We start from the raw sequence: 13,578 nt of genomic DNA on the forward strand, positions 1-13,578 counted from the left end.
TTTATCTGAAATGTTATAGTGTGTGAGTTGAAGCCAATTATAAAATATTTTATATCGAAATTATTGATATAAAAATGTGTTGGGTGGCTGTAACCCAACTATGGTTGAGTTAAATTATTTAAAAAAAAAAATTTGGTGTGTTACAAATTTTGGTATCAGAGCTCATGGTTCCAATTCTTATAAATTATGAAATTGTTATACATTAACCTAGTTTATTGGCAATATACATTATTAAATCATAATGCTTCTCCATTATTTTTCTTGTCTTGAGATTAGTGTTAACTTAATTATGTGACTTCCATCCTTTAGGAGGGGAGAGATGGTGTCCAAAACTAGGAGAGGTGGCGAAATTACCGGTGATTCTATAGAGCCAATAGGAAATGACATACCTTCACTGCCACAACCGGAGCCCACACAGCAACAAATTGGGCAGGGCGAGCCCATACAGTCACAACTAAGGCAGGATGAGCCAACTATGAGGCAAATGATGGATCTACTATATAATCTTAGTGACCGCATGAAGAGACAAGAAGAAGAGTTGGCCGCTTTAAGACAATATAAGGAGAATGACAACCGAGAGGGAAATGGCCAACAAGAAGGAAGCCATACCAAGGTATTCAATGCGAGCCAATCTGCTGATGAAGGCTTACCTCCTTATTCTCACCATGAGACTAGTCCGAAGAATGTGAGTCTCCACTCTGAGCAACAGACATCCACGATCACAAAGATCTGGAGTACTTTTCGTAAGTTTAATCCTCCTACTTTCGATGGAAATCTTAAGCCGGCGGTGGTTGAAGAATGGATAGATCAATTGGAGAGTATTTTTCGTATGGTTGTGTGCACTTCTAATCAAAAGGTGCAGCTGGCAATATTCTTACTACAGAAGAGTGCTAAGAAATGGTGGGAAACATCAGGACCGAAGGATGATTCCTCTCTTACTTGGGAAGATTTTAAAGCCATATTGTTCGAGAATTATTTTCCTACTGCACTGAGAGCAGAAAAGGAGGCTGAGTTTCATGCATTTCGTCAGGGTGATTTAGATGAGGATGAATTTATTGAACAATTCTCAGAATTATCTAAATACTCTACTTACCTCCAGAAACATGAAGACACGGAGTGGATGGCTGAACGATTACTAGAGAAGGCGAGGCCTGATCTAAGGGAACAGTTAGCCCCTTTTGAGATCAAGACATTCAGTGAGATGTGCAATAAGCTTCGAATAGTTTCTCGGAGGAAGAGAGAGGCTAGATTAGAAGCTGATAGAGAGAGGAGGAAAGAACCTCATGGGAAGCCCCCTATCCACACCCGACCCATTGGTGGAGTAGAGAAGAGGAGCAGTCAAATCTTTGGAGGCTTTAGAAATCAGAAGAAGAAGGGCTACTATCATAAGGGCCAGAGCTACAGAGGGAATCAGAGTGGAAGTCAAGGGTCCTATAGGAGCCCAGCTACCTTTAATCCTACTCCTAGTGCTGCTAGTAATCAAGCATGCAGTAAGTGTGGGAAGTTTCATTCTGGTGATTGTTGGGTTTGTTACATCTGTCAGAAGCCTGGTCATATTGCTAGATTCTGCTATCAAAACCAAAATAGGGGTAATGATCAGAGACCTACAGTACCAGCACGAGTGTATGCCCTCTCTGGGCCAGAGGCTGCTAACAACCCTAATGCTATCCGAGGTATAATCCGAATCCTTGATAATGATGTTTGTGCTTTGTTTGATTCGGGTGCTACACACTCTTTTGTGTCTGATGAATGTATGAAAAGATGTAAATTGCCTGTGTGTACCTTACCTTTTGATGTGAAGATTTCTACTCCTGCTGGTTTGACTGTAAGGACTGCTAAGGCATGTCTAAATGTAGAGGTTGAGTATGAGGGTCGAAAGACCACCATAGACCTCATTTGTTTGTCTTTGTCTGGGATTGATGTTATTGTGGGGATGGATTGGTTGTCTGCAAATGGAGCTGTACTTGATTGTCAGAAAAAGAGTGTGTCACTCTCAGCTCTTACTGTAACCCCTGTAGAGTCCCAAAGTCCTATGTTGTTGTCTGCAGCTCAAGTAGAACAGTGTATAAGAAAGGGCTGTCAAGCTTTTATGATTTTCTTCTCAATCAAGGCAGAGATTGAAGAAGGTGTAGATCAGATTCCAGTAGTGAGAGAATTCCCTGACGTCTTTCCTACTGAAGTGATCGGTTTGCCTCCAGAACGAGAGGTTGAGTTCTCGATTGAACTCGTACCTGGTACGGGGCCTATTTCTAAGGCACCCTATAGGATGTCTCCATCGGAGTTAGCTGAATTGAAGAGACAAATTGAAGAGTTGTTAGAGAAGGGGTTTATCAGACCGAGTGTATCACCATGGGGGTCACCGGTACTGTTTGTGAAAAAGAAAGATGGAAGCCTTAGATTGTGTATTGATTATAGACAATTGAATAAGGTAACCATCAAGAACAAGTACCCCTTACCTCGAATTGATGATTTGTTAGACCAATTAGTCAATTCAGCAGTGTTTTCTAAGATTGATCTAAGATCAGGGTATCATCAATTGAGGGTTAGAGCAGAGGATATCCCTAAAACTGCTTTTAGGACTAGATATGGGCACTATGAGTTCCTAGTGATGCCGTTTGGGTTAACAAATGCCCCAGCTGTCTTCATGGATTATATGAATCGAATCTTCAGGCCTTATCTCGATGAATTTGTTGTAGTCTTTATTGATGACATACTTATTTATTCTCGAGATGAGGTGGACCATGCTAGACATCTTAAAATTGTTTTGGAGATATTAAGAGAGCACAAGCTCTATGCCAAGTTGAGCAAATGTGATTTTTGGCTTAAAGAAGTTAAATTCTTAGGCCATGTTGTTTCAGAAGAAGGGGTAGCAGTGGACCCTAGTAAGATAGATGCAGTGATGAAATGGGAGCAACCTCGAAGTGTGACAGAGATTAGGAGTTTCTTGGGTCTTGCAGGCTACTATCGTCGTTTCATTAAGGGTTTTTCACAAATTGCAATGCCCTTGACTAAGTTGACCAGGAAAGATGCTCCATTTATTTGGACGAACGAGTGTGAAGTTGCCTTCCAGGAGCTGAAAAAGAGGTTGACCACCACACCGGTGCTCACCTTACCTGTTCCAACTGCTCCTTATACCTTATATACTGATGCTTCTAAGAAAGGTTTAGGTTGTGTATTGATGCAGGAGGATCGAGTAGTGGCTTATGCCTCTCGACAGTTGAGACCTCATGAGGAAAATTACCCTACTCATGACTTGGAGCTTGCTGCTGTGGTATTTGCCTTGAAGATTTGGAGGCACTATCTTTATGGTTCTTCTTTTGAGGTCTTCAGTGATCATAAAAGTTTAAAATATTTGTTTGATCAAAAGGAGCTCAACATGAGACAGCGCAGATGGATTGAGTTTTTGAAGGATTATGACTTTGAGTTGAAGTATCATCCAGGGAAAGCTAACGTAGTCGCCGACGCTCTGAGCAGGAAGCTTGTACATACTGCTCACATGATGGTCAGAGAACATGAATTATGGAGTAGTTTTCATGCAGTAAATGTAGAAGTAGTCGAAAATCGTTTGGCTGCTCTACATATTACTGAATTTGAGAATAATTTTTGGGAAGAAATTAGAATTGCGCAACAGAAGGATGATTATTTGAATAAGATTAGGGTAGAGATTGGGGCTGGAAAGGCTGAACATTTTGATGTGACCGATGATGATGTCGTAAGATATAAAGGTAGAGTGTGTGTGCCTAATGATACTCGATTGAAAAATATCCTACTTGAGGAGGCTCATCAGAGTAAATATACCATTCACCCAGGAGCAACTAAGATGTATCATGACTTAAGACGTGGTTGGTGGTGGCCAAGGATGAAGAGAGATGTAACTGAACATGTAACTCGTTGTTTGACTTGTCAGAAAGTCAAAATTGAGCATCAGAAACCAGCCGGGATGCTACAGTCTCTTGATATTCCAGAGTGGAAATGGGACAGCATTTCTATGGACTTCATTACAGGATTGCCTAGAACATCTTCTGGTCATGACACTATATGGGTAATCGTAGATCGACTCACCAAATCAGCTCATTTTCTGGCTACTAATATCAAGTATTCTCTCGAAAAATTAACTGAAATCTACATAAGAGAAGTGGTGAGATTGCATGGAGTGCCGACAAATATTGTATCTGATCGTGATCCGAGATTCACATCAAACTTTTGGAAGTCATTACAGGAAGCCATGGGTACTCGTCTGAGTTTTAGCACAGCTTACCACCCCCAGACCGATGGGCAAACGGAACGAACCATACAAACTCTTGAAGACATGTTAAGAGCTTGTGCCATTGAGCTTAGAGGTAATTGGGATAGTCACTTGCCATTAGCTGAATTTGCCTACAATAATAGTTTTCATTCTAGCATTCAGATGGCACCTTATGAGGCATTGTATGGAAGAAAATGTAGATCGCCACTGTGTTGGACAGAATTAAGTGAGAGAACTGTTTTGGGGCCAGACATTGTTGATGAGACTACCCAAAAGATTGCTTTAATCAAGCAAAAATTACTCACAGCTCAAAGTAGACAAAAGAGTTATGCGGATAAGAGGAGAAGACCGCTTGAGTTTGAAGTAGGTGACCATATATTTTTGAAAATCTCTCCGGTAACTGGTGTTGGAAGAGCTATTAAGGCTAAGAAGTTGACACCAAGGTTTATGGGGCCTTTTGAGATCTTAAAACGAGTTGGACCAGTAGCGTACCAAGTAGCATTACCACCCCAAATTGCTGGAATACACAACGTATTCCATGTGTCACAACTGAAAAAGTATCAACCAGATCCTTCCCATATAATTGAACCCGAGGAAATTGAACTCAGGGAGAATTTAACATTCAAAGCTGAACCAGAAAGGATTGTGGATTATAAGGACAAGCAATTAAGAAACAAGACCATTAGATTGGTTAAAGTAATCTGGAAGAGCACAACTCCAGGTGATGCTACGTGGGAGACCGAGGACAGTATGCGACGTGATTATCCTCGTCTTTTTGATTAAGTGAGTAGTTAATAGTTATTAATTTTAAATTTTGAGGACAAAATTTCTAAAAGGAGGGGAGAATTGTAACATCCCAATTTAAATTTTAATAGTTAATTTAGGTTAATAGAAATTTTTTTTAAAAAAAATAATAATAATATTTAGAGGTAAGAAAATTAGTAGAAAATGATTATTAAATCTAATTTAGGATATAATTCTAAATTTAAAAAAAAATAAAATAAATAAATTTATTAAAAAAATTAATTAAAAAAATTAATTATTAAATTATTATTATAATAAAAAAAAAGGGAAAAAGGTATGCCAAAAAAAAAAAAGGAAGAAGAAGAGAAAACGAATTTGCTTTCGGCGCCGCATGAATAGTAAGTATAAAATAATAATAAAAAAAAAGGGGGGAAGAGAGAGAAGAAGAAATAATAATAAAAAAAAATGTGTGGGACCCACTGAATTTTTATAAAAACTCACCTTCCTTCATTTCCTCATTCATTCTGCGCGCGAGCTGAGGCGGAGAGAAGCGAGTTGCCGGTGCGAAATATCTAAATTTTTAAGGTAAGAGTTTTTAATAGGATATTTAGGGTGTGATTTTAAGCTTTTCAAGACTAAGTAAGTGTTCTAAAAATTTTTCTTAGTCATCCTTCTTCTTTAGTTTCTGAGTTTGTAGTGGTAGAAAATTTAAGATCTGAAGAGGGATGAATTTATGTTGAATAAATATGGTTTTTGAGGTTGTCAGTAGTATAATAAATGTTCTAGAGTATAAATTTATTGATGATCTTTGAATCTGTGGCTTATGGATCAAATTCTAAACTAGATCTGAAAATATATGTTGATTTATTGAGGTTTAGATGATTATTTGGGATGAGAAATGAATTATTATGGTTATAGGATTATGATTCTAAGCTAGAGACTTAATTTTTAATTTTTGAGTATTTTAGGTACGAATTTATGAAATAAAAAAAAATTTTGATAATAGAAATTAGTTTAGAAGTTGATTTTTAGATTATTAATGTTTATTGATAATTAAAAGAGGAGTTAAAAATTATACTTAATAGTATTAACTATAGATTTGTATTAAGATTGAGATTAGGAATTATGTTATATTTTTAATTCTATTATTAGAATTATTTTATTAGTTTCAAAAATTGAAACTAATATTTATAAATAATATGTTATTTGTAGATTGTATTACTGGTGAAGATTGTGGTGAGAGAGAAATTTTAAGGAATAATTTATTGAAAAAGCCACAAGGTAACCATGCTTTTAATTTATGATTAGTGTTACTTCTTGTTAATTGGGTGATTATTGAGAAAATTATGAATTTTGTAATATTGTATAATTGTGCAATATTATTATGAATTTGTTTAATTATTGTGGGAGGTGTTGGGAGACTTGCTATTATTGTTGTATTTATGTGCCACGTGGTACGCCCCTATTGGAGCTCAATAGGTGGCTTGTAAGGGCTCGGGCTAATCTACCTTTGGCCGGGTAATTTAGCACCGAGTGAGGGCTACGGCTCGAGGTTAATGGAGGGATATAAGGATGGTTGTTTGTGTGTATTATAATATTTCTTATATTTGTTGGAATTATATTATTTTTAATTCTCACTTAGTAAGCACACACTTAACTGTTTGTATACACTATCATAAATTGGCTTTGGTTACTGGGACTTTTGAGTCTCATTATGTGGTTAACAATTTTCAGGAGAAGAGCCACGAGTGACACGTGGAGGAGTCCCAGAGGCTTAGTGGTATAGATCCACTGTCTCTTTTGGGTATTTAATTTATGATTTATAATGTGTTATATTGCCAATATTAGGGCTTTTTGTTTATTGTCAATTATATGAATATATAAATGTAATCATGTCTTTCAAACTATTTCTATTTTTGGTACAATTTGGATGACTGTAATTTTAATATTTGGTTTACTTTGGATTGGTTAAAATGGCATGATTATAAGGCCAAATAACTGGCTTGTGTTGAAAACTGACTAAATTGTTTATTTTACTTGTTGGGAGTATAAGGATGGACAAATGTGATTTAGTTTACTTGTTGGGAGTATAAGGATGGACAAATGTGATTTAGCCTAATGGCATGTGGGAGGTAAAAATTTATCTGAAATGTTATAGTGTGTGAGTTGAAGCCAATTATAAAATATTTTATATCGAAATTATTGATATAAAAATGTGTTGGGTGGCTGTAACCCAACTATGGTTGAGTTAAATTATTTAAAAAAAAAATTTGGTGTGTTACAATAGTAATATATATATATATATATATATATATTCATTATAAAGCATATCTTGAAGGTTGATGAAAAAGTTTTACTAGCTCAAGTATTACTTTTTTTATTTGATGAAGGCAAACGTGAAATAAGTGAAGAATTTTATATTGAAAAGAATTGAGATTTTGAAATTCTCATGCGAGTTTGATATTAAGAATATAAAATTTTATTTTAAAAATAATTAATTTTTTTCATGTTTGAAAATTTTACTTTTAAAGGATCATACGCAGAACACTGGTTGTTAACAGTAACTCCATTAGTCCTTAGTGCCATGGTGAAACCTAGCTAGCTTGGTACTTGTGGGCATAGCTCTCATGTTTGATATTTGTGGGCATTGCACTTATATTTGTTACTTATAGGTCTTGTACTTGTGTTTGTTTTTGTGACTTCAAGTTGCATTCGATTAGTATCACCCTGGTGAACTGTGTGTTAATATTTGTTTCATTGCTTTTGCTATATTTAGTTATCTATCCTTATAAATTGTGTGTTTGCATTTATTTTCATGGCGTAAGTCACGTTTAGTTATTTATTCTTGTGAATTGTGTGTCTACGTTTGTTATCTATTCTAAGGTTTAGTTAATTGATTTGTGAATATATATACACCCTTTATTAATTTTAAACAGTGATTGTTACTATTTTTATTTACTTAATTTATTTTATTTTACAAGATCAAGTACTAAGGTTTTGTCATTGTAAATTTATTGGTTCAAACTTTTAAAGTTATATAGAATCTCTTAATCTCCAAATTCAATTATTGTGTTATATTGATGTTCTCTTTTAATTGTGCACTAATTTATTTGATGAATTTATTTATCTTGAAGCTTTTAATTTTATTATTGAGATGTTATTTACTGAAAAAAAATTAGTCTCAAATATTGTAGACAGTTATGGACCTCCAGAGGATCATTGAAGGATATATTTCCAAATTGAAGTTATAGCATTAATTTGAATAAATTTCTATTTGTTGTCAAACTTGAATTTATATACTATACTATGTAATTTATAAAATTTTATTTTAAATGTTTCACATAAATTATAGTTAGGATCCTTATATTGATTAACTATTATTTGTTTGTCTATTGATAAAAACAAAATTTCTTATTGTTGTTTAGGTTGAAATTGTTGTTGTAAAATTTTAGGAGGTTCTATAGTAAATTCCCATAAAGAATTTATGACTTTTGTTTTAAATAAAATAAAATTAAATAAGGAACCCCACTTAATACTATGAACATGTTATAATTAAATTATATGAGATGGTACTAAGGCTCAAGAGATGTGAGTTCTTGTGTATATCTTGAGCCAGTAATACTTAAATTTTGAGGTGTGAAAAATTTAAATCAGTCACTAATTTTCATCATCATTAAATCTTTATAATAGTGACAAATATTTTTAATTAAAAAATAGTAAAATGAGCTTAAATATATTATAAAAAGAAGATTTTATAACATACAGAGAGAGATTCACATAAAAAAATCTTTAATGTTATAAAATTAAATACTTTCACAAATAATTTTTCTCTTTTTATGAATAAAATATATAATATGAAATGATATGAAAAAATAATTTTTATTTTATTATGTAAATTTAAATTTAAAATAAAAATTTTATTATATTAAAATATTTTAATTATAACATAGATGAATAAAATGATAGACACAAATATTTATTTTTATAATATATATTAATTGATATTAAATAATTTATTTATCAACTAATCATAAATATTGAATTATATATTTATATGTGTTAATGTATGTATATATGATAATATATATTATTGACATATTTAAATAATATTATATTAAATATATAAAAATACATTAAGTTAAATATTTGTGTTCAATTGAGTAATACATACATGCATACATACATACATATATACATATATATTTATATATTAAAGGGTTGATGAAAATGCTTGACCCTAAATTATTATTTCAATAGTACTTTGAACCCTAAACTCTTAAAATGAGCAAAAACTCTTCTCAATTTACAAATTTCAAATAAATTACCCTTAACTTATAAATTTTAAACAAATTACCCCCTATTAAGTTATATGTAATTGATGTTACTTTTGACTTTATAGGTTCAAGTCAAAGGCTATTGTGGCACTAATCCTCTATTGACAGGTGACATGTCAATTAAGTTACACAATGGTGAACATTGCACGGATAAATGGTGGGGGTAATTTGCTTTACAAGTTAATGAAATTTTTTGCTTATTTTAATAGTTTAGGGTCCATTATATGTTATTTGAGTAATATTTTAAGGTTTGGATGCTTATTAATTTTATGTTAAATTTTGCGTATTAAGAATGAATCATCACAACTCAACTGGGAGAAGGTACACATACAAAAATGAAACAGTCTTGGGTTTGAAATAAGATAACTGCACATTTAAATAAAATTGTTGACATGGTAATGATGTGATGTGGAGGTTCAAATGGCAATAATGTGCACTGATGAGGTGGCATGAGAGGTGACTGATAGTGATTGAATTCTCAAAAAAAAATTAATTATAGAAAAATTAATGATGAAAGTTTGTTAATTAATAACAAATATTTTTCATCACTAAATTAGTGACAGATCTGTTTCTATCATTAAATTAGTAATATCATATTTGTGACAGAAATTAATGATGCCACTAAAGCTAAAATTAGTGATGGATTTTGCTTATTAGTAATGGATTAATTTTTTTTTTTAGTACTAAAACTATAGCCTATTATAGCTAGGGTAAATGCAAAAATGAATTTTTTTTTTGTAGAATACAATTTTTTTAATCAGTTATGATTATAATCAATTTAGATATAATATATGTAAATAGACTATGACCAGTTTAGAAATGAACTTTTTTTAAGGACAAAATTAATAATTTATGTTTTGAATATTTATTTAAACTGGTTGTTTCTAAATCAGTTTAACAACTGGTTTAGAATAAGTTTATTCTAAATTGGTTGTATATATTTGCCTCACATATTTAAACCGATCTTATTCAAACTGATTTAGATAATTATTTTTAATTGTTTTAGAAATTGATTTTTGTATTAATAAAAAAATGTAAGGATCCTGAAAATGAAACTTGCGAGTTGCGGAGACTGAAAAATGATGATGAGGTTGTAAGAGCCAAGGTGTTGATATTGTCGTCCTGTGCAGCAAAATATCATAAGCTAGAATTTGCTTATTTTGATTGAGGCTCATTTGTATTATATATGTCAGTGATCATCATGTACATCAACAAGTTAGTTAGTATAATGCTACTTGAACTGGACTTACCAGAATTAGAACTAGACTCATGGTTTGGAGAATTGGAGAGCACTGTATATTATTCATAAACCATAAAATATGGGATCAAATCGTTTGTTACGATTTAAATTTAGCGGTCGTTCCTTTATATATATTTGGAATTTAAAATGAATTATATCATTCATAACTTATACTTCCTCCATTTGTAAATATAAGGTATTTTTTGAGAAGTTGAATGTTTAAAAATATAAGATATTTTTAGTTTTTCAAGGTGTAATTATTGCTTTTTAAAAAAAAAATACTCCCATTAATGAATGACTTTATATTTATTATAAGGTATTTAATAGAGATATATATAAAAAGGTATGATCAATTTAAAAATAAATAATTATTTTATTAGCAGGTGAGATTCAATTAAAAATACTTTATATTTTTAAATAGAGGGAGTATATATAACATATATTATTATAAATTTTATTTTATTCTTACATTTGCATACCCTTATATAAATATTGATGCGCTGACTATGATTTATGAAGCATAAAGGCTTGTTTGTTTCAACTTACTTCGTGAAAAAATATTTGATTTTTTTAAAAAAATTATTTTGTGATTTTTTATAATGTTTATTTAAATTTTTAAAAATAACCAAAATCTAAAAAAAATATTTCTTATTATTTTAAAAAATTTCTTTAAATAACTTCTGAAAATAATTTAATGCAGTAGAGAAGTATGAGTGTTTTAAAGATGAGGGACACATGAATATATCATAAAGTTTTAAAATACATTAATAATAAATTATTTTCATAAAACAAAAATCAAAAAATATATCATAAAATTTAAAAATAACCAACAAATAATTACTTTTTTATTATTATAATTAAATATAAAATAATGTTTGCTTTTTATAAAATCTCTGTAAAATAAATCTCTTTTTATAAAATCTCTAAACCATCTAAAAATTAATTATTTTTTAATCTTAAATAAATAGATCTAAAATATTAGCGAGAATAAATTTTTTTCTGAAAAAGCCAAATTTTATGTCCCCACAATTTCGTTTGATAAAGTCTCCAAAATTGTAGTCAAAATTCAGAAGGAAGAAATTATTTGTGTTATGAGGGGGCCAGGAAGAAATCCCATTTCATTCCATTGCCGGCCCAATTTTTTTGCTATCTGAGCCCAACTGTTTTTAATGGGCCATAATCCAATCAAACATAGATGGTCTTTTTGTTCTTCCCAGCACTTTCCTTTGCTCCCTGTGGGCTGTAGTATTCGGATCGGATATTATTTTCTCGTCCTCCTTCTCCGAGCCTCTCCCTCTCTCCATCTGGGATCTTCCAGCCTTCGACGATTTTGTTCAAGGTATTGCCTTCTCTTCTCTGATTCTTTTCCTTCTCCAATCTTCTCTTTCGTCTTATCTCCCTTTTCATGCGCTCCCCGCCCAAATTCCTTTTCCATTTTAAGGAATTCTATGCAAATCCCCATACTTTCTGTTAGCCGGCTCCAACTTTGTTACTTGAAGGCTGTTTCTCTCGATATCTATCAAATCAACACTTCGTTACCTCTCCGTGAGAGAGTGTGTGTGTGTGTTTTTTTTTTCCCCCGCCCCTCTCCTTCATAGTTTCTGGGAGGACAACCGATCACTTCATGTACCATTTGTTGAACATGCAAACCGCGCTCTCAGGATGCTAATGTAATCGTAAACGGCATGAATTAGTGGAATTTTAGGTTTTTAATGAACCATTTCCCTGTAGGTTGCCTTGCCTGAAGTAAATGATGATTTATCTGGGTTTTCATTGATTCAGCTTTAGTTGATTGAATTATCTTTATTTCATACTTCGTAGAGAAGGGCATGAAAGTCTTAAATCTGGCATCTGAACTTGAAGTAATTATTTCCTTCAATTGTAGAAAATATTTCATTTAGTGTATTGCTTTATCTGGTGTCTAATATGTTAGATAGATACCATTTAAAATTTGATCATGTGTAGTAAGCTATGGTGCGTATTTTTTAAATGCACGAGATAAATCGAATCTCACGAGTTGACTGATTTTCTGTTACTTTTTGATGGTGAAGGAGAGTTATGGTGAAAGCATACACGCAGGAGTACACTTACAGGCACCCATGGGAACGGGTAACTTGCGCATCTTGGCGCAAGTTCGCTGACCCCGAGAACAAGCGTATATTATCCCATATTTTAGAAGTTGACACGTTGAACCGCAGGCTTGACCCCCCATCTGGGAAGCTTTATACCACCCGAGCTATCACGATCCATTGTCCAGGACCATGGTTTGTCCGCAAAATTGTTGGTCAGGATATTTGCCACTGTGTTGAATCAACAGTTGTGGATGCACAGACGCGGTCAATGCAGTTAACTACACGCAATATCAGCCTCCAGAAGTTTGTGGAAGTGGAGGAGAAGATTCGATATGATCCTCATCCTGACAATCCCAGTGGGTGGACAATTTGCCAGCAGGAGACTCGCATCCGTATTAAACCACTGTCAACACTGGCATCCATGGCGGAAAAAGTGGAGCAGCGATGTGCTGAGAGGTTCCTTCAGAATAGTGCCAAGGGAAGAGAGGTTATGGAGAGGATATGTAAATATCTTGAAGCAGAGTCTAGTGGCCTTGCTCTGTAATTGCACCTTGATGATTTTATTTCGGGTATTAGATTTACAATAAATGAGAGAATCGCGTTAGAGTTATGCAGAGAAGGCGGGTCTCGGGTCTGTTAACCGAACTTTGATACGGCAAAAGAAGCAATTTTTGGACAAGCGATATCGTGTGAGTGGAGGTTTGTTGCGTTTCCTGCCCGTTAAGATTGATGTAAGATGTTGTCAAGAGAATTTGAGACGTCTCTTGATGTTGTCGTTTAGAACCGTGAGCGCACGAGTCTATGTTCATGGTGACTAGTTCAGTGCAGTAGATTAGATCCCCCTTTCCTTTTGTGGATAATGGAAGGGGGCTCGTAAATCATTCTACACAAGGGTTCCCAGGAAGCCTCGTCAAAAATAGAGGTCATATGATTGCCATTGAC

At 33.1% G+C, this 13,578-nt stretch overlaps 1 protein-coding gene and 1 long non-coding RNA gene across 4 annotated transcripts; both read left to right on the forward strand.

Annotated features, from left to right (window-relative positions):
• Positions 1–5,521: 5,521 nt before the first annotated feature.
• Positions 5,522–7,005, forward strand: LOC129312691 (uncharacterized). 2 transcript variants are annotated; one of them, XR_008593678.1, is made up of 3 exons: positions 5,522–5,575; positions 6,203–6,271; positions 6,725–7,005. It is a non-coding gene; the product is annotated as an uncharacterized LOC129312691 (long non-coding RNA). The 2 variants fall into 2 exon arrangements; XR_008593679.1 differs by lacking the exon at positions 6,203–6,271 and having other exon boundaries at positions 5,525–5,575.
• A 4,800-nt stretch (positions 7,006–11,805) lies between these two features.
• On the forward strand, positions 11,806–13,319 carry LOC129312688 (uncharacterized). Of its 2 annotated transcripts, none has more exons than XM_054955365.1 (2): positions 11,806–11,903; positions 12,616–13,319. In XM_054955365.1, exon 2 carries the CDS (start codon positions 12,623–12,625, stop codon positions 13,178–13,180), a length of 558 nt encoding a protein of 185 aa, XP_054811340.1. In that variant the 5' UTR covers positions 11,806–11,903; positions 12,616–12,622; the 3' UTR covers positions 13,181–13,319. The 2 variants fall into 2 exon arrangements, with proteins under 2 accessions (XP_054811340.1, XP_054811339.1); XM_054955364.1 differs by lacking the exon at positions 11,806–11,903 and adding an exon at positions 11,929–12,234.
• Positions 13,320–13,578: the final 259 nt, after the last annotated feature.

Source organism: Prosopis cineraria, unplaced genomic scaffold (genome assembly GCF_029017545.1).
Source record: "Prosopis cineraria cultivar Desert tree isolate PC_DT_omini unplaced genomic scaffold, ASM2901754v1 PC6, whole genome shotgun sequence".
Classification (NCBI taxonomy): Eukaryota; Viridiplantae; Streptophyta; class Magnoliopsida; order Fabales; family Fabaceae; genus Prosopis; species Prosopis cineraria.